At 40.2% G+C, this 21,367-nt stretch overlaps 3 protein-coding genes across 4 annotated transcripts in view; 1 reads left to right on the forward strand and 2 right to left on the reverse strand.

Moving 5' to 3' along the window:
- Positions 1–998: 998 nt before the first annotated feature.
- LOC126373698 (ATPase family AAA domain-containing protein 2-like) lies at positions 999–6,311 on the reverse strand. The gene is made up of 10 exons (XM_050019931.1): positions 6,246–6,311; positions 5,560–5,838; positions 5,003–5,139; positions 4,193–4,404; positions 3,895–4,001; positions 3,196–3,399; positions 2,847–3,008; positions 2,128–2,319; positions 1,595–1,751; positions 999–1,033 (listed from the first exon to the last, which is right to left on the reverse strand). The coding sequence occupies exons 1-10, from the start codon at positions 6,309–6,311 to the stop codon at positions 999–1,001; spliced, it is 1,551 nt and encodes a 516-aa protein (XP_049875888.1).
- A 1,314-nt stretch (positions 6,312–7,625) lies between these two features.
- On the forward strand, positions 7,626–12,299 carry LOC126373699 (ATPase family AAA domain-containing protein 2-like). The gene is made up of 9 exons (XM_050019932.1): positions 7,626–7,691; positions 7,997–8,275; positions 8,633–8,769; positions 9,702–9,913; positions 10,372–10,484; positions 10,827–11,002; positions 11,232–11,400; positions 11,641–11,832; positions 12,120–12,299. The coding sequence occupies exons 1-9, from the start codon at positions 7,626–7,628 to the stop codon at positions 12,297–12,299; spliced, it is 1,524 nt and encodes a 507-aa protein (XP_049875889.1).
- A 2,040-nt stretch (positions 12,300–14,339) lies between these two features.
- LOC126373949 (ATPase family AAA domain-containing protein 2-like) overlaps positions 14,340–21,367 on the reverse strand; it is a 30,365-nt gene continuing 23,337 nt past the window's right edge. For both annotated transcript variants that reach the window (XM_050020335.1, XM_050020334.1), the window contains one exon: positions 14,340–21,271. In XM_050020335.1, coding sequence (XP_049876292.1) covers positions 21,057–21,271 — 215 coding nt within the window. In that variant the 3' untranslated portion in view covers positions 14,340–21,056. The remainder of the gene's footprint in view (positions 21,272–21,367) is intronic.

Raw genomic sequence — 21,367 nt, forward strand, 5'->3', positions numbered from 1 at the left:
ACACGCTTGCCTATGTCATATCCCCTTTATAGTCAAGACTGTATGGTGTCAAGACCTTTGCCTGATCTATTAAGGCGAATAAAGACAACAAACCACGACTTACACACTTTTCACTTTGACAGGTTACTTCTAACATTCGCGCGTGGATAATAGTTTTTATAAAATGACGGTCTATTAGCATCCGCATTGACTTCGATTCTCGCTGTAGGTAAGTACCTGCACTGAGTCCGCCTTATTTTATAAATACTATATTTAAAAAATATTTACTTTACCTACTGTACTGCAATGTGTTTCTACACATCAGGTCGATGTCGTCGAGAAACTCTTTGGCACAGAAATATTCCTTGTTGTCGATCTTGCCCATTATAGTAGCCAGATCCATTGGCTGTTTTATTATTTCAAAATAATCTGGAAACTATGGCAGAGGAATTTTAATAAGACGATAAATAAATCCGTAAAATCACCTCCACCAACCCGCAGTGGAGCAGCGGTGAAGTATGCTCCGTACCCCCTCCGGTTGATTGAGGGGAGGCCTGTGCCCAGCACTGGGATATATAATGTAGGCTGTTTACGAATGTTTGATAAATAAATCACCATACTTAATATATTATAAAAACACTTGTCGACGGGTTCGGTTTAAACAAGGAATATTTGTCAGTATCATCGTCATTGGCCACAACACCTTGGCAGATGATGGTAACAGTAGCTGTGTAGCTATAAAGTTTTGCTGCAGGATCTCCTGTGACTTGTCAAGCCAATAGCAGCACTGCATCTGTCATAAACAGCCCATAACAGATTCCACTGGCGGGCACTATTCTTCTCCTCATAGGGAAATGAAAAAGAAATATAGGAAGAAGTAACAGTAAGGAAGGTCAGCAGCCTATATATAGACCATTCGTGTTCGTAATGGAAAGACACTGCGTATGTGGGTTTATCTCGTAGCCAGAAATCTGGACCTGGGACCGATCGGGGCTGGAAGCGAGTCAGAAAATCTGAATTTAACAATCTTCATGAATCGACACCATATCGTCATCTGCATCAGGTTAACGCTTTAGCGGATATATTTGGCGAAAATCTTCTCTCTTGTATTGACTCCGAGAAAAGAGCTACTATACCTGCCGCTGTTACTTCCAAGGCACTACTAATTAGCGAACCATGATAAGAAGATGTTAGAAAGGTGACGTGTCGTGACGTCATCGAAACGACGAAGATGTATTAGTCCTCATATACATCATATCACAGCCTAAACCTACGCGTGCACCTTAACGGAATTTCGAAACGTTTAAAAGTCTGCGTGGTCAAAGTCACTGAGGTCCTATGATTCACCGGCTTGTTTCTCAAACGGGGAGCGCCGGTTCGTACTTCAGTACCGGACGTTGCGAACTTGCACCGATGAGTTTTCACTGACTCAGTTGGCTCGACCATTGTAGACGGCGATACGGCTCACCACACTCACGTTGCTCTAACAGAAAGCTTGGTGAGGTGTAGGTACTGAGTACATCTTGCGAATTGGGATATAGTCGCGAGCCTATGTCATGTTATGTTGTGAATGCCGACGCATCAGTGGACGCGAAGCTTAAGTGAAAGAGCGCACCTCTTGGCAGCGGTGGAGGTGGTATGACGTTGAACACAACAGGCGGTACAAGCGGCAACTGCGTCACGACTGGAGCCAGGAAGTTGTTCACCTCCGTCAGCGTCGGCTCCCGCACGCAGTAAATGCAGTCCTTGTACACTGGGAATACTTCTTGTAACTGAAGATATTGAAAAGATTGTGTTGATATTTAGATTTCTTTTCCAGAAAACCCTATCACATTTTGCAGAATAGGATTCAGTCAGTGAGTACCTAAGAGTACCTTTATACTTATCGGATTTTATAATTAGCTTAACCTTGAGTGAGTTGACAGAGCTCAATGCGATATCGATTTTCTATGAGTGTCACCATTGATTTCAGCCTCGAGTGCCAATGCAAAATACACTCTACTCCACTGGTCAGGAAGTCTCGTATCCTTTGAATACCATAAATCGTATGTCCTAAAATATGCAACCATTTCCCTCAACATGAACTGACATGTACTTGGTTTAGTAGGTCTGCAAATAAGCTATTGTGTGGACTTCTCTGCACCTTACCTCTTTAGGAAGCTCCCCATAGCTCCCGCTACAAGTGGCGAGCAGCAGAGTGTTGTCGCCAACAGAGCGCATGCGCCATAGCTGCAATAACACCGCGGCGCCGTTCTTCTTTACCAGAGTCTCCCAGATGGCGAGCAAGTCTCTCACGAATATCACGCAAGCACGACCTGTTCTACGGCATTCTGCAAACAGCTGGATAAAACGTAGATTTTACGCATTTAAACTCCTAACGAGTGTGTGTAGATTACCATCCTCATCAACCCTAGTCTCAGGGTCATTATTGAGCCACCAAATGCCACTGACATGTCTCATGTAACTACTACTTTCGGACAATGGGGTGAACAGCCTGCAATGACCCAAGGAAACAAAACTAGGGATCACAAAGTGATTTTTGTGATATGTCCCCACCGGAATTAGATCCCGGGACCTGCGGATCGTAAACCAATAGTGCTCCTATGCCTTGTGACGTTTTCGCAGATTGCTTAAGGTGCATACGGACATAACAGAGATTTTCCCAAGTGACATCTGATGCACCTATTTTACTGTGAAGTGCAGACGTGTGTTTTTGAGGCGCATTCTGTCTCTTGGATTTTAATATTATAAAGGACAGCCCGTGGCTTTAGGAAATTGTGACCAAAACCCTCAATATTTTTTACACTTAAAGTTTTTCCTATCTGTTTTCCATCTACGTTTGGCAAAGCACCGAAGCACCTACTTACCGTAATGACAGCTTGTTCGGGTGAGTACGAATGCGCAGAGTGCAGTGAGGGTATACTGAGCTCCTTCACGATGCAATGTTCCAACTGGGCCAAGAGGGCAGGCGCTATGTACGTCTCTGCACATTCGCCACTAATGAGGAACACACACGGCGCAGATGTTGACTCGTTTCTGAAAGTATACAAGGTTAGATGAGCCCCTCTTGACTATATCACAATCGACTCATATTTGAAAAATACCGTATACTACACTACACTATACTGTAATAGTCGTTGCTCATATCCACGAGCTGTTGCTTCTTTCTTAGGCCCCTTTTTTGAACCTAGAGAGTTACTATTGTTACTAGAACACCAACTTAGGCTGAGTCTTCTGCTTCTGACGCTCAGCAGGAACAGGGAAAGTGCGTCGAAGCAGTGTGACGGCAGCCTGTATCTGGCCTTGCAACAACGGCACGCAGTGCTGGGGCAGAGGGCGAGCTGCTTGCGGTACGTAGCGGTTCCCTGCTGGGACTATCTCCTCCATTGCTGCTAGGATGTCCTCTGTTGTTACTTCCACCTGTTAGTTAAAAAGCTGTGAAAGACCAACAGCCATCGTATGGACCAATGGACGAACGATGTTTATCTGCAGAGATAATAAAAGTATATGGTGAGTGTGGATGCAGATTGTCTTGTTGATCGTAACTTGCAGAAGAATATAAAAATAATACTCACCTACCAAACGTGATCAAGGTACACACATACATAAGGTCACGCCTATTTCCCGTTGGGGTAAGCAGAGTTGGTTTGTCAGGATCGTAGTAAGTGGAATTCCGCGGTCTCTGTCTAATGAACTCTTTGTCGGAAGACGCTTCCTCCACTCTCATGAAAGACTTCATGCAAGCTCGCCGGTTTAGAGTACTCTTGATCAAGCTCAAAATTTTTCACATATCTTCTCGTAAACAACTACTATTTTTCTTATCTTCTTCTTCTTTTACACTCTTCTTCATTCATAATGATTTAAATAATTCTTACCAAAAACGACACCAGTTGAATACAACCAATAACTACTTACGTTAGTAGCATTTACGACCAACTTGTAGTCAGCTTCATAAATCTGCGGATACACTCTTCTCACTGCTTTCAATACTGCTTCAGAACATAGCGCTTTTATATCTGAACCTACAAAAGTACAAAAATCTGTAACACGACTTTGTTTGCTTTGCACATTTTGCGTGCTTGAGAGCATGTATGTACATGAATAATAATGAAGACGATATATCGGTGAATCAAAAACTCACCTAAATTTATTAATAGCATAGGAAAATCTGCTAAAGAACCTAAAAACAACAGCCATTATATAAGATACTTACCCAAATACCCAACAGTGACTTTAGCAATGTTATCGAGGGTGTCGTTTGTGAGACTAGGCTCCCATTCCTTGGTGTAGATGGCCAGGATGTCCCTCCGTGCGTCAGCTTCGGGGGGCGGAAAGTAGAGTTCCCGGTCGAACCGACCAGCTCGACGCACTGCCGGATCCATCGCGTCTGGTCGATTAGTTGCACCGATCACTATCACGTTACCCCTAGGGGTAATTCATTTCATTTATTCTTAAGGATGTTCTAAACAGAGCGATGTAGAAACCTGTGAATCTCCAATCTATAGATTTTAACCCACGAATCCTGCCGATGTTTTCACAGACTATATTGTAGCGTATGCTGAAACTACTACTAACTAAACTACCGTTACTCTTTTTAAATAATTTAATTTAACCTATGTTTTTTTCGTATTAATGTTAGGATCTTAAATGTTTATCACGTACTCAGCTGTGAAGGAAAATATCATAAGGAAATCCACATTCCCGAGAAATGCGTTTCGGAGGTATGTGTCCTAAACTGTATCGGGCTGATTTCCCCTTCACGGGTTGGAAACTCAGACAGGCAGTCGCTTCTGTAAAAAACCGGACCTATCAAATTTTCATGGTAGGTAAGCGGACCCCGTGAAAAACGAGAAAACGCTAGTAAGATGATGATGAAGTTATTTGACGTTGACTTTTCAGATCATTCTTTTATAGTATTGAATCGGAATCCAATGCAGATCTGTTCTGCTGTATGCATTGACCAACTAAGTTACGATTTCATGCACTCCCCAGTATAGTATGTACCCATCATTATTTCCCTCACCTGTCACACAAGCCGTCCATTTCTGCCAGTAACGTGGCCACCACACTGGAGTGAGTATGATCATCAGACGGCCGACGAGCTGGTGCCAACGCGTCAATTTCGTCGAAGAATATTATCGATGGTTTCATTTTCCTCGCCTAAAATTTATGGTAATTTTGATTTCAAAGTTGCTGCATGATCATGCCTACTGATCAGTAGGCATCACGATTTTGTATTACTGTCTGTTTAACTTTTGCAGTTGGTAAGAGAGAGCAGAGGCGCCTGGAACATCAGACATATCATCATCATCAATGTAAGAGCTACGCTCTTGTCGGTGTAGCATTTTCCATTCCAGTCTATTAAAGGCCAATTGCTTGACTTCCCTATAAGACACAACGTTAACCTTTTCTTTAATCTGTTCCATGTAAGCTCTTCTTGGTCTTCCCCTTCCTTTCTTTCCTTCTATGATGTTTTTAATAAATTCGTCGTGTATTATTAGGTGTCCAATCATCTTGCAAATCAGACATATAAAGACCGCAAAATTCAACTCTCCGTAATTTTGAAATATCCCAGCTTACCTGTGTAAATAGCATCCTCAAATTCCTCTCACTCTCTCCATAATACTTATTCATAATATCAGCTCCTTTCCTCATGAAGAAGGAAACCTTCCTTCCACCGACAACACTGCACTCATTGGCTAGAGCTCGCGCCAGTAAAGTCTTGCCAGTGCCCGGTGGGCCGTGGAACAAGACACCCTTGGCCGGCCTAGTGTTGAACTTCTTGAATAATTCCGGATACATCAGCGGGAAGATTATCATCTCCCGGAGGCATCTTATATGCTCTTTTAGGCCTCCGATCTTAAAATAAGGAGTAATGTCAAAGTATTGCAAAGACTTAGTGATTTTTTTTACAATATAGTATAGTACTTTATTGAAAAAACAAAAAGCATGACAATTACAAAGTGACACCAGAAGTACAATATGCGGTCTTATTGTTACATAGCAATGTCTTCCGGGCAACCTTAGGGTGATTATACTGTTAGTACTGTTCCAGTAATGGAAGTCTAACCAGATTTGCTAAATAAGTACTTATTAATTATATCTTATAAAGGACCCCTACATTATCCTTAAATGCTTTTTTACATAATTACGTCGCAAAAAAAAATCGGTCCATTACTTTCCCAACATGACGATTGGAAAGCGTTGATCTGTTACTTCATAGCCTCTCGGATTTTTCGGATTTAACGAAATGAGTGGATACTTACAGATGAGAACCTAACATTACTGTCAATCTTTATGGGCTGAATATCGGATGGTCCGAAATTATTCATCACTTATAGATTATGATAAAAACGACACATAAAAATACTATTCATAATTCGCTACAAATTAGCATGTTTTAATATATTGCTATTTTTTTCGATTATTTTTATAGTACGTTAAATTTACTATTATTTTAATATCATAATTTAAACATTAAATTTTGAAATTGAGGGCTGTTCAATGAAACATCAACAAACCTAATTGACAGAAATACCTTTTCATGACAGAAAGAATATATCCCAAGCATAGAGTAACACGGGCCTTCTAAGTTGTTGTCACCGTCATGGACTTAGAATTTGTTCATTTTCACCCCGGTCCGCGGAGGTCCATATTGCTCTATGTTTTCATTCCCTATTGTTTAAACTAAAATATATAGCTATGCAAGTAAGACTACGGATTTCCGAAAATTTTATCCACAATAGCAACTACATCTACGCAGTTGGAAAAAAAATACTTACATAAAATATCGTCTAAACTCTTACCGGTAGCGATAAACGGAAAAAAAACACCCAACCCTATGAGTATACACCAAGCCCAGCAGAGTCTGCATGGCGCGAATTATATCGAGGGTTTCGGCCAATAGATGAAGCGAATGCTATCTACGTAGATAGCCCTCGATATATTTTGAGCCGGTTGCTGTGCCGCAAGGTCTGTAGCACGCAGCACGCATATCGTGCGAGTTGCGATAAATAAACTAACGCTATTGGCTAGGCGATAAATGAAGGAATTATATTGGTCCAAATAATGTGCCATAGGTATTTGTGCGCAGGTCCTCGACTGGACCAAGAATCATAGAGCACAACACGTGTCTCCTTGCCAAGAATAAGCTGAGATATGACAGTCCATCATCATCATCATATACACACTCTTCAAATACTTCTGTGGCTATGATATTAAATAAAGAAAACTTTTTATAAAGATATAAAAAAAATCTCAAATCCAAATTGTCGTTACTATTTTCTTGGTTTCGTGTCATTTACAAATTATGCGTTTTATAAATATATAAAAAAACGTGTCGTCTGCTCAATTACAAATAGATTAAAATATAAATTTTTGAGTAAAGGAAGGTAGTTGTAACTTATGTCTCTGTAATATAGCTGAGACTTCAGGAGTCTGTTTAATGTGGTAAAACAAAAAAATATGTTTAAGCCCGTTCCTCTCTTAGGACAGATGCCCCAATATGCTTTTTCCGAACTTTATTATTCACAGATTTTATTCTATAACTGATCTTGATACTTGAACTCTCTTTTGTATGTATTTTTAGCACTTGCAAAGCTTTTATCTGTCTGAATTCACGCCTGTGTAACAAGTCGTTGCTGAAGATGCCACCAAAGAAATCCAAGACTATTCAGCCGCTCAAACTTGATAGTAATGTTAATTTTAATTCGGTAAGTTTGTGTGTTTTGTATGATATAGTGCCTGAGGTAGGTACCACAGATATGGCGCGTCATGATGATTATTAGTATTAGTACCAAAAATGTGTTTCATTATTATTCACACGGGATATTATAAGCTTCTTCTAGAAGAATAAGCTAAGCACGCTGAAGACGGCGCTAGAAACAATGATGACTAAGGCACAGTAATGGTTTGCGAAAAGCTGTCTATTTACCTAGAAATATAAATGTAAGTAGATTTACCGCTCTAAGAATTGTTTTAACATTATTTTATCGATCCTCTGAATCAAACCCCACAGGTCGGCGGTCTAGAAGAGCATATAAAATGTTTACGAGAAATGGTCCTTTTCCCGCTTATGTACCCGGACCTTTTCAAAAGATTCAACACAAGGCCACCAAAGGGAGTGTTGTTCCACGGGCCACCAGGTACTGGGAAGACTTTGCTGGCTAGAGCGCTGGCCCAAGAAAGCAGTCTTGTCCGGGGGAAGAAGGTCGCATTCTTCATGAGGAAAGGAGCCGATATCATGAGCAAGTGGTACGGCGAGAGTGAGAAACATTTGAAAATGCTGTTTCAACAAGTGAGTCAACTGTTGACTTGGGCAGTTCAGAATCTTTTTTGTAATTATGTATTTTTGCACTTACTTACTGCTAAACTGCTGGAACTGTCTTATTGCAAATCCAGTTACAATTTACGTTCACAAATTCCAAGTTTCTTTGCAATGACACTAATAAAGTAATGATATTGATTCACTCTGACATAACATGCGTAAGCGCACAACAATAACCCAATTGGAGTAGTTAGTCATACGTACACCAGAAGATGAACTAAGTACCACACGTCACCGACTTTTTGGTTAGACCAACGTGATAGGCGGTGAGCTGCATCGCCGTATATAATGGTGATTCATTCTCACTCTCATTCTTAATTCACTCAGGCGAACAAGATGCGGCCATCGATAATATTTTTCGACGAGGTGGACGCGCTTGCACCGGCGCGGGTGGAAGGACAGGGTGAGGCGTGCGCCAGCGTCGTCGCCACCCTGCTCGTGGAGATGGACGGGCTGTGGGACCGGTCAGTTACTACACTACGTTCATTCATTCATTCAATCGCGGGTGGTGGGACAGGGTGGCGAGCGTCAGCGTCATCGCCACCCCGCTCGGTGAGATGGACGTGCTGTGGGACCGGTCAGTCACTACACTACATTCATTCATTCATTCAATCGCGGGTGGTGGGACAGGGTGGCGAGCGTCAGCGTCATCGCCACCCCGCTCGGTGAGATGGACGTGCTGTGGGACCGGTCAGTCACTACACTACATTCATTCATTCATTCAATCGCGGGTGGAGGCACAGGGGAAGGCATGCGCCAGTGTCTTCGCCACGCTACTTCTCGAGATGGACGGGCTGTGGGACCGGTCAGTCACTATACTACGTTAATTTTAGTGATAATTTTGGGAAACTTTGTAAACCTAAATTTTAATATACCTACATTTCATTTTACGTTATTCGTACAAACTCAGCAACCTAATTGTAATTTGGTTCCCCAAGATACAGGCTGTGCCTAGTTTGGGGACCTCTGCTCAATTTTTAAGAGATGGATTTATTTGGGTCTAAGTTTGAATATATCTCTGTATTTAGAACTGCTCGGCGAGATGGACGGGCTGTGGGACCGGTCAGTCACTATACTACATTCATTCATTCGTTCACAACGAATAACAAATAGCAGTCAAAGAGATTAAGGTACGAGGTTTAACCGAAATATAAACATACGCACACGACTATATCCCGATGGGGCACCTAGTAAGAGGTAGGAGGAAGATGGATGTCATCTTAAGATGATCTAAATACCACACCTCACCGAGCTTTCTGTTTGATGACCAACGTAATAGGTGGTGAGCCGTATCTGCAGCCGTTCCAATTGTTTCATAGTCGTCACCGTTGCTATCTGTCATAGAGTTGGCGGCCTTTTGAATTCCTAGTATTTATTTACGATTATGACAATACAGAGGCGACGTAATAGTGATAGGAGCGACCAACCGACCGGATTGTCTGGACCCGGCGCTGCGACGGTCGGGCCGCTTCGACCGCGAACTGTACTTCCCTCCACCCAGCGTGCTGGCTAGAAGAGACATCCTCGCCATATACACCCGGCACTGGATGCCGCGACCCACTGATGAGATGCTGGACCGCGTCGCGCAGACCACTAGTGGATATGTTGGTAAGCATCCTAGTAACGTGGGCAGTTGCAGGATCTGCCTCAAGGTCATTAAACGACCCAAAACGGCTCTGCTACCACCCGACTTGTAGGGTGCGCCTACACTGCAGATAATAGTCATATAAAACGATGTTTGATAGAAATGACACGTTATAAAGGTGGGGGAGTAAAGTAAAACAATCAGTAAGTACTTACCGCCAAGTGCGTAATACACTAATTGAATTATTGTTGCAGAAATGATAAATTTACTAAACTCATATACTTAATAAAGTACATTGATCGTACACGACTAATAAAACATCACTCAAACGTGGGCTTTAAGTTCATATAATCACCTACTTATAGGATACACTGAGCGAGGTTGCTGTAGAAAAATTAAGCGCTCATGTTGAAGTTTACCGCAAAACTCTAGAGAAAACCAACCTTTAAGCTTGCTTTAGCTACTTTTCTTCTTTTTGTAGGTTCGGACCTGAAAGCTCTTTGTTCTGAAGCCGTTCTAAGAGCGTTGCGAAGAATGTACCCTCAAGTGTACGACGGTGATTACCACTGCATATCCAATATTGACACAAGGAAAGTAAGTTTATCTTAATGCACAAGCCACAAGTGTAGTGTATTGTAGTAGTGTGGTGTAGTGTTGTAGTGTAGTGGTGTAGTGTAGTGTAGTAGTGTAGTGTAGCAGTGTAGTGTACTAGTGTAGTGTAGGAGTTTAGTGTAGAAGTGTAGTGTAGTATAGTAGTGCAATGTAATAGTGTAGTGTAGTAGTGTAATGCTCTTAATCACAGCCGCCGAGGTCTGCCACCGGCGTCGGTCGTTCGTTTAGAACCAACCAACAGTAAAGTTTGAATCATAAACATCACTAAACGGCCCGTAAGTTGGCAAGTACTTTTATTATAGAAGTTATTTTTTCTTGTGTCAGGTGGAAATAACAGTGGAAGACCTGCTGGCCGCGAAGAGATCACTCTTGCCGACAGGAGCTCGGTGCAATACTATAGTGTCGCGACATTTGGCGCCTCAGTACGAGCCCTTAATGCGGGCGCAGGTAAACGCGGCCGCCTCGCTACTCAAGCAGGCCTTCCCGCACGTAAACGCCAGGTAATAACGAAAACCGAAGTTTTTTTCTTTACTACTTCTACGATGGAAAATTTCACTTGATATTAAGTCAGAATAATAAGTAAGTTGAATCATCCCCCAAACAATTCGTTACGATGTCACTTAAAAGTAACAGTTCTCCACTAACACTGCTGGCGATGAGGTGGTGTACATACTATACTTTTGCCTTCCTCTTCGGGGATAAACGCATGATGCTATGTTATTTCTCCAGTCAAGAAGAGGACGTATCACCAAGCGTGTTCCTAATCAGTGGCAACTGCGCCGAGACTCACCTGGCGCCGGCGCTGCTGGCTCAGATGGAACACTGCTCCTTCCAAGAGTTGAGCATGTCCACGCTACATTCTACACAAGTGTTGTCACAGGAACGAGCTATTATATCTGTAAGAACAGCTGACATTGGTCTAGATTTAGAAGAACACATCCTATTAATTGACACAAAGATCCGCCATGATAACCGTTTTTTCGAAAACCTCTTACTAATCCCTTGTCTTAAAATGAAAGATACTGTTATCCGTCAGAAATTCTGCCGCATTAAAGTAGGTCTCAAGGGTTCAGCCAACGGTTTAACGGCTTTAGAAATAGTTTATTCTTCAATATGTAGTGTCTTTATCTTCTGACAGATCTTCTCAGAGTGCCGCCGTGCGGACAGAAGAAGTGTGATCTTCATTCCCAACGTGGCGGCTGTGTGGGAGGCGCTAGCGTACACTCCCGGCCAGTCACTGTTGTTACAACTCTGGCGCACCCGAGCTGCCGGCGACAATGTTCTGTTGCTGGCCACTTGCAACGTGGAGCACAGCGAGTTGCCTGAAGAGGCGAGTTTATCATTTGCTTGTAGCATTGATTAAGCCCCTACACTACACGTTAGGTGAGGTTAGACAAGTGACAGGCTTTGGTTGTAGTTGGTACCCGTACCGTTTACTGAGAGAGATTTTGTCTTCAACCAAAAAACTAAGCAACGTGGGATGCGTTTTCGCGTGATACTTAATAACAGACAGGTCAAATAATATACTGGTTTCGTTTATCTAATGATCAAATATGGACGGTAATATCGCAAAAGTCACGAAAAAATAATTGACTCTGCTTATAATTGTGATTTCAGCTTCAAGAACTGTTCCCGATGTACCAAGACTGTGTGTACCGAGTGCGGGATCCTACTGCGACAGAAGTGTTGGAATTTCTTAAACACATCACTGCCGAAACATCTCCGCTTCCAGCGACTAATGAAAAGACTGATCAAACAACTAACTTTGGTATGCACAAGGAAAAACATGGAAACTAAAACTCAAGTAGAATTTTAATGAAATCCACGCATCGATAATGCGAGAAGCTTTTCACTGCGTTCCTGAGGATCTGATCACTTAGACAAACGGGATAATCTCCCGATAGCTTATTTATGTATGGTACTATTTTCTGCTTTGGCATTTATCACTATTTGTCGACGACTTTATTAGGTCGGTTCAAACTACGCCCCGATTCAATTCAGGTTATTCTTGTCTCTGGTAGTGCTTCTAGTACTGAGACATGGGCAGAGACCTAATTGTACTTTGCAATTAAAATAGTAGAAAATTACAACTCCTATTCATTTATTGGAATTTCAGCCAATGACAGGACTCATTTTCAATCTTTCTTAACAGTATCACCAGAAGCGGTGGACACTACAGCCAACTGCAGTGCGGCGTCAGCATTGAGCGACATCACCTCCCGCAAGAGAAGGATGGAGTGCTACAGTCGGAGGGCGGACAATAAGCGAACTAAATATATGGTAGATATTGGCCCCGATTCCTGCAGACACCGCCTAATTTTATTTTAAGTTATATCCGTCATTTTCATATCGGTCGAAAAGGAAAGGGACGGATGATTCACAGCTCTTAATTTTAGGAAGAATGAGTAAATGAATGAATAACCCGGGCGAATCAAAAGGTACGTCGCTGGTATGCAACGTGCTGTCTACTTAACTGCGTCGGGTTATTGACGGATGTAAAATTTTTAGACGGTTGGTTTAGATTTGTGCTTAAAATTGACGTGTGTTCCATAAATTTTATGCTTGTCGATTACCCATCCCTTTCCTTTTCGGCGGATAAGAAAATGACAGATATAACTTAAAATAAAATTAGATGGTATTTACAGGAATTAGCACCAATATGTCCTCTTATCTCTCTGTAAGACCTTACCTTGTTTTGACCTAGGCCTTTTGATAAACGTATTGATGTACTACTGATACTTTTGACAGGCGTCAAATTGATGGTTCAACAAAAAATGTACACACGGAGTGACAACTAGGGATTTTCTTCATATTTCCAGCCCTTCTTAGAGTTGCCCACTCCGATTGGAAACTACCACTATATAAAACCGTTCTTTATCTAATTACTTGGTCGAGCAGCATGCAAAAAGTGCTGTACCACGCCTTTTTTAATTTAACCTAATCCCTTTTGCTTTTGCTTTCCACCTTTTCAGAAAGACTGCACCATATTAGAAGATGATAATGACAAACACGATACGCTTTCCGATCTCGAAAAGATTTTCAAATCGAACGTAGATTTGCTATGTCACTTGGGATTGGAGACTTTGACAGACATGTATTCGCAGCTCAGCAAAGCGGTGCACGCGTGTAATAGTCCACGCGATCGCATGCTATTGCCTAAAGAGTTACACGCGATTACCATTCGATACCTGAAGCTTGCCAAAAATCGTAATTAAAAATTAAAGTGCTTTTAATTAGTCCGAATTTATAAGGTATGTACGAATTTCTGGAAAACGGTTAACATTGTCAAAGTATTGATTTTTATACTTTACTTAGACATACCTTTAAAAAAATGTATTTTTACTAAGTATATCAAAATGTATGTGTATTGTGCTAGTGACATGTATTGGTATTTGTATTTATGAAAATTAATGTGAGTATGGAAATAAATATTGGTCACTTTTTATGTTTGTCTCATTCGCGTAATAAGGGGGAATCGTCAGTGAAGGTCTGTTACCAAACTCCTTACAAATATATCATCAGTCCAGTCTGCAATGAACTATAGCGAGCGCAAGTTGTCGCGAGCGGCGCGCCCCGCTTCAAAGATATCCCGAATATCGAATCACCAGCTGTCAAATGCGCATTCTCTCGACGGCAGCACTTTAGTTGGAAACTAGCCTATCCACTCTTACATACCTCAGGCGAGGACAACCTGCGCGAGGACTATCAAGTAATGCCTATACTCAATAGTAACATTATACATCACTGCCTATACTAATTCAAATACAAATCCTCTTGTGACACACACATATTTCACGTCATTAGTTATGAAACACATAGAAAATGAAACCACCATAATTCTTTATCACATGAAATCATACCCTTTTATTTTCATTTCGTTAAATACAACTTTTAAATACAAAATTATACACTAGTTAAACGGTGGATAGTGAGTGGTTATACGATCGCACTCTCGATTGAGCAAATGCAAGCAGATTCATTTCATAAATATTATATTACACTTATTATACTGAAGGGGTCTATTACTTTTTAAATATTTTTGTTGGCCAAATATCAACAGGGCCGAAACAGGCAAAAAACGTTAAACAGTCAGTCGTTATTTATTCTTAGGCACGCCACGTACACTACACCTTCAAACAATTAACAGGGAGTCTAAAAAGGTCACATTGAAGTAATTCATCTAAAAAAGCAATATTGAAACATGTCATTTGCGCGTATATAAGTGAGTGCGCAATGTCAAATGCCAAATAGCAATACTGCTTTTTAAGATGACACGATTTATACTAGTATTTTTTGTTTAATCATCATCATCGTCAGCCGTACGACGCCCACTGCTGGGCATAGGCCTCCCCCAAGGATCTCCACGACGATCGGTCCCGCGCATCCAGCGGCTTCCCGCGACCTTCACCAGATCGTCGGTCCACCTTGTAGCGGGCCTACCCACTGAGCGTCGTCCGTTTTTGTTTAATATTAGTACTTATTAATTTAATATTTAGTACGTATGTCAATCTATATAATATTATACGTTGAATGTCTCTAGTCACATAGGTCAGCTAGAAGAAATCTCTTTGTTTAGAGATAAGCTTACCTGTACTGTCTGTTTTCTTTGTATATTCTTTGTAATAAATAATTTGCTTAAATGTGGCCTTCTTAACCAGCCAGTTATTCATAACCCAAGTTTAAAAAAATATGGTGTATGTGACGAACATTTAAATCTGCAAATAAAAATCTCAAAACGCGGTTTGACGGAAACGCACTTAATTATAAACAAGAGTTATGTAATGGACCCCTTATGAAGCGGACATTGAAGAAGAACATCTACCATCAATGCCAAATCCAACTACTGATTGATCAATTTCCCACTTGTTCTTTTTCTTTTTTTGACGTAATATTATTTTTTTAAAGTTTAACTTTAAACTTTGGTTTTTAGACGGAATATTCGCCAATGTTACGTCAATTATTGACATCTTCACGTAATATTGGCCACTTTTACGTCCTTTGATGCGTTTACGTCAGTTTTTATGATTATCTGTTTTTTAGCACAGTGAGAAGGTTGATGGCAGTGGTCTTCCGTACCTGTATCTATGGCCATATAAATAACATTTTCTTATGTTGACGAGGTAACTATTTCCGATTTTACTTGAGAAACACACAATAAGCTACTCAAGTAAAACGTGATTATTTTACGGTTTTAAGTATCACACGGTTTTGTATCAATAATTCGATAAATATATAATTTATACATAACATATCCCACTAAACGTACCCACGCAAACATTCAAAACTATTTTATTATTAAAATGTTCTAAGTATGGTTCTGAAAGGAGACGCAGCTGAAACCGTGCATTTGAAAGACATATAGTATTTTTTTTCCTACATAAATTGTCACCTTTATAATACATACATACGTAAACTCACGCCTATTTCCCGCCGGAGTACGGAGAGACTATGGAATATAACTTTTTAATACTCCTTTTTAAATTAAAGCTATTGTTAACGGCATTCTAGTGACTAAGTACAAACGCTACGTTTCAAAACCATACTTAGAAATAATTATCAAATAAATATATTTAAGTACGTACAAATCAATAACATTAAATAATCGATTTCCAACGCAACTGACAATCGCTAAACATCAATCATTATCAATCAATTTCAATCTTTAATCATCGTGGCAGTCAATATTATCCCGTGTCTCCCTTAACTTAATCTACGGGTCATATTTTCAAATTGATATAGCATATTATTTCGCTTTTGATACATTCAATGTATTTTATTTTACCTATAATCGAGACAGTGACGGATCGAAATATCTTGATTCGAATCAAGCCATTCTCAACAGATATTTTAAGTGATGTTTTTTTTCTTGTCGCAATGATTCCTTTTTAAAACATTGCGTGGTACTGTGTTCCAATCGTGACTTAAACATTCGATGAACACACCTAAACGGGTTCGCGCGCTAAAGGTCAGAGCAAACCACTGGAGGGTTGTCTAACCACTAAACCACTATTTAAAAATTTAATTCACAATTTTATATTACTACTTAATAACACATAGGTCGACATTAATATCCTTCAGGCTTCCTGCGGGTATGTATTGATTATCCGTTTGTTGAATGAGGATAAAACTACGGCTACATTTGAGCTTCTAGTTTTCATCCTCATTGAACTACTATTACAGAAATAGATACAGTCACGTCGCCTTAAGTAGACAGATATGCCTTGACCCTAAGGCCATTTATCAGTACCGATTCTCACCAACTATCACATGATTGGTCTTTCATCTAACAGATGCGCTCAGCGCTGTTACAAAGTACACTTTCACACTTTCCTTTACATACAAGAAATGGCAATATTACACCTAGACCTCACTAGCCTAACTTTAGCGCGCGAATCGTATTTATTTATCATAACCATAACACTCAACATCCATTTTGTATTCCTTATAACTCACACCAAAACAATATAAACCAGGTGGGTACATTCACAATTCAGTTTTAGTAAATTACTATATTAATTAATAATTTAAATACACCAAAATTAGTTTGTTAGTACAACGCTTAGCCTACGATATAAAGGATGGTTAATTTCCTTATTTGGTAATTCATTTAAAATAAAAATCAGTGCTTTAATTTTGCAGACCTAAGAAGCCAAATTGTATATGTACGCACTAAGTAAGGTATAGTATCTAAGATTATGATTATTGTAATATAAACACCCTGTTAGGAGTATTCTGCACACACGATAGCCGCCATCGCCTGTGCTTATTATATTTAGTCTTAGGAAGATAATGCCGCTGATTCCTGTACTACAGTCATGAGCAATATCATGTACCCACTTTAGAATCCTGTCGCACTATCATATTTGACATTTAATGAGACTTACGGTTTAATTTGTCAAAAAAGGTAATGTGACATGGTTTCAAAGTGTATACATATTAGTAGTACTCATGACCGTACACATCATATAATTTTATTTATTATACCTGTCATTTTCTTATCCGCTGAAAAAGAAAGGGACGGGTAATCGACAGGCATAAATTTTATGGAACACACGTCAATTTTAGGCAGTTTAAAAAGTCCTTCCAAAATTTTATATTGGCCAATAACCCGACAGAATTAAGTTGATAGCACACATCAAACGGGTTAGATATGAGCGAGATGCCTATTTTATTCGCCCGGGTTATTCATTCATTTTAAAATTAACAGTTGTCAATCATCCGTCCCTTTCCTTTTCGGCGGATAAGAAAATGACGGGTATAATTTGTCTTAAAATTAAGATGTGTCTGCAGGAATCGGGGCCAATTACTGAAATCGAAACATCGAAATGCTCACACAATTCGTACGATGACATGAAACAATGATGATAAATATTTAGCCATGATAATTATGGGGCTTACGATCAGGTTCAGTTTCATTACAGCTAAATAACTATGACACATCTCTGTTGGAGCATTCTATGTCACGGGCCATAATAAACCTCAAGTCGGTAAAGCAATCCCAGGAAACTTTTGCTTAATACTGCCGCTATGTACATGCGGAATTCAAATTGAAAAAGCCGTCTATATACCAGTTAATCTTGTCATTTTTCAGCCAAACTGATCAGACACATTCGATTTTCGACCAATTACTTAATTTCCTAAGTTCCAAAATACAGGATGTTAGTGACATCGTAACGAATACTGAGGGGGATGATTCAAACCATGATTCTAAGGCAATAACAAGTGGAATTTTCCGTCACAAAATTCATGATTTATTTTTAATTATTCTCAGTTCTATACCTTTGCGATAAGCGGATCCTGTGAAAAAATACGGGATAATGCTAGGGGGATGATGATGACGATCAACCCAGAAACATGGTCTGAATCATCCCTCAAAGTTTTCGTTACGATGTCACTACCCTTTATAGTCTAATGACATTTAAACAAAGAGGATCGTATGACAACTAACAATAATGTGCGGCGAAAGAAACGTATCAAATAGAAGCAAAAATATAGACACAAGCATAATAACTCTTACGTATATCACAGACCTGTAGTGGGCTATTTACAAACGTCACAAACTAACCTAGTATTGGTTCTCACAATTTGGCTCGTTAGGAATGGTTACAATATAAGATTTTATTATATTTAGAGCCATTAGGCAGTGTTCGTTATTACGAGTGTCTAGGAAACTTACTGTTAGGGTCGCTTTTGATATAGCACTGTAAAAGTAAGCTATCTTTATATAACCGTCTTCGCTCATTATATGTGTGTGACTTAACAGATAGCAACGGCATGAAATTGAAGGTACAAACACAAAAGCTGAGATATGTTCAGTTAGGGTTAACTAAATCTGCGGGCTCAGCACTGTACGCGCGCGACTCTTTCGCGCCTCGACATACGTCACTACACAGTACTGCACAGAAAGAGACAGATGATTTCTGTCGCGGCGAGAAAGAGTCGTGTACTTACGGTGCTAAGCCCGCTGGCAGCACCGCAACACTCTTATCTATGCTTCTATCCCTTTCTTTTTTCTGTAATGATACTATTTATTGTATAATGTAAATTTGAATAAATAAATAAATTACTCAGATAAAGAGCGGGAGGGTGACCACACTCCAAGTCTGACCGCCTCGTGGCTTCCAACGCATGCGGGCGCATTATCTCACTCTAGCAAATGAAGGTTCTGAGTTACAGACAAGGATAGAAGCATACTGATGACGTCACCCGCACGATGATGATGATGGTGATGTCAGATGTACTTCAAACCTAATTCACCTATTCTACAAGAGCCGTTACCTACGTCCTTTTTACATAGGCAATAGATAATTACAAAAGATTTCCGTACAGTTCTATGAAGACAGCTTACCGTTCACATTGTGAATATAAACTATTGCGAATATTGTATGAAACCTAATGTAAGATCCTAGACGTCAATTCACCTTCGCGCTAAAATAATTATTCTAAGCGAGCGCTTACATTGCGCATTGTTTATTTGTAAAATACAATGGTTATTATCTGACTGACTGGTAATGGGTAGATCCTTAGAAAATGTGTCGCGGAGGAGTCGAAGTCACGGCGCCCCTATAATGGACTTTCATATAAGACGTATAGAAGCATCGCGAAACAACTTATAGAAGAGACGGGGCGGATTGGTCTCTTCATTGGAGAGTCGCTTCTGTAAAGCGTCTTCGTCTCTCGTCTACTATCTGTCTTGCGCCTTATATAGCCTATACTAAAATAAGGACTAACAGTTCTCATTTTGCCACCAGAAATAATTCAGATACAGCAAACCTCATGTCTAGGTGCTGCCCTCTGGTGCAATAAATAGAAAACAGTGAATCCATCCAAAAACCAGCAAGTTAAATAATAACGCTTTTTATTTAAACCTAAAACTGATGTTCAAACATTTATTTCTTAACGTATTAAGAAATTAAGTCTTGTTCCGATATTTCACATTTTCCTAACCTCCACTGATCTTACGAGTATAATTCGATAAATTCTTAATCTAATAATTTTGTTTGCAACATCAGTTTTAAACTCGAAACGCTAATTGTGATAAAATAATTACAATTTGCTCGCTAACCATGGAATGTTATATTCCAACGCCTTATCAACAACCAATACAACAACTCCTATCTAACTTCAACAATACATATTCATTTATTTTTGCGGTCGGGTAACTTTGGCGTTCGATCAAAGGAGTCGAGTCATACGTTCAAATATAGTATGGCGCATATTGCAAACTACAGTGGTCATTTTAGCTGGAAATTAATAAAATAAAGTTATCAAGTAAATATTGCCCGCTTTAAGTTATATTGTCGGGCAAATCCTTGGGTAGGTGGGAAGGCCGAAGAAAACATGCTTGGACAACATCAAGGTGTGGATAAATGTGGCGGTGACGGTCGAAGAGCCATTCCGGATGACCAGGGAGACATATATTTCATGAGCTGATCGCCAACCTCCAGTAATGGAGAGGCGCGACAGGAATAAGAAGGTCGAGTAATCTTCTACAAAAGGAAATATTGGTTCCGCAAATATAAAACAATTAGTATCAATAGATGTAAAACATCGTGAGGAAACCCACATTCCCGAGAAATACATTTTCGGAGGTATGTTACCTAAACTGTATTGGGCTGGTTTCCCCTTCACAGGTTGGAAAGTCAGACAGGCAGACGCTTCTGTAAAAAACCGGACCTGTAAAATCTTCATGGTAGGTAAGCGGACCCGGTATCATAATATCCTGTATTGTAACATTTGTAACCAATAAATGGATCTGTAGTTGTCCAAATAAGATTTGAACATAAAAAATAAGAATTTGCCATCAAGTATGAAAGAAAGAAGGCTAATTGAATATCTTTTGTTCCTATTACAAACAAAATGCATATTTTTGGTTGAAAATGCGGTCAATTTATTTGAAATTTACGATAGGATTTCTAGAAGCTGACTTATGTGAACACTCCCAGGGTACTTTCTTGCAACAAAATCTGTGAGCATAACCAAAGGATTTGGCAACGCGTCTATATTACAGAATCCAAAGACGGAGCACCGGCGCCCCGACCGCAACACAACCTTTCATTTCCTCGCCAGCTGCACGTACCTAGCGACGATCGCGTGCAGCTCCTGTGGCAATCGCGTGCGATCGCGTAATTCCGTGTACGCGTGCACAGCCTTGCTCAGCTCCGCATGCAACTCCAACAGAGGCTCCAACCCGATACTGCGCAGCGCCTTCGCGTTCTTGTATAACACGTTGTCTAACTCAGTCTTGTTTATCAGTACTTTGTCCGATTCTGGAAGAAATATTACAGTTCAAATGGATTTCAACAAAAATCTATGATCCAACAAATGTAACTTGAATAAAATGACGTATCTCTCGTCTCTTTCGC

Source organism: Pectinophora gossypiella, chromosome 16 (assembly GCF_024362695.1).
Source record: "Pectinophora gossypiella chromosome 16, ilPecGoss1.1, whole genome shotgun sequence".
NCBI lineage: Eukaryota > Metazoa > Arthropoda > Insecta > Lepidoptera > Gelechiidae > Pectinophora > Pectinophora gossypiella.

What these genes read in the sequence shown, in the direction of transcription:
- LOC126373698 (XM_050019931.1), bottom strand. Translation starts at nt 6,311, where the DNA reads ATGAATAATTTCGGACCATCCGATATTCAGCCCATAAAGATTGACAGT. An exon ending in AGTCACTGTTGGGTATTTGG is followed by an intron (nt 4,002 to 4,192) that starts GTAAGTATCTTA and finishes GTACTTTTGTAG; the next exon opens with GTTCAGATATAAAAGCGCTA. An exon ending in CCGAACAAGCTGTCATTACG is followed by an intron (nt 2,320 to 2,846) that starts GTAAGTAGGTGC and finishes CGTTTTATCCAG; the next exon opens with CTGTTTGCAGAATGCCGTAG.
- LOC126373699 (XM_050019932.1), top strand. Translation starts at nt 7,626, where the DNA reads ATGCCACCAAAGAAATCCAAGACTATTCAGCCGCTCAAACTTGATAGT. An exon ending in CCAATATTGACACAAGGAAA is followed by an intron (nt 10,485 to 10,826) that starts GTAAGTTTATCT and finishes TTCTTGTGTCAG; the next exon opens with GTGGAAATAACAGTGGAAGA. An exon ending in ACAGCGAGTTGCCTGAAGAG is followed by an intron (nt 11,833 to 12,119) that starts GCGAGTTTATCA and finishes TTGTGATTTCAG; the next exon opens with CTTCAAGAACTGTTCCCGAT.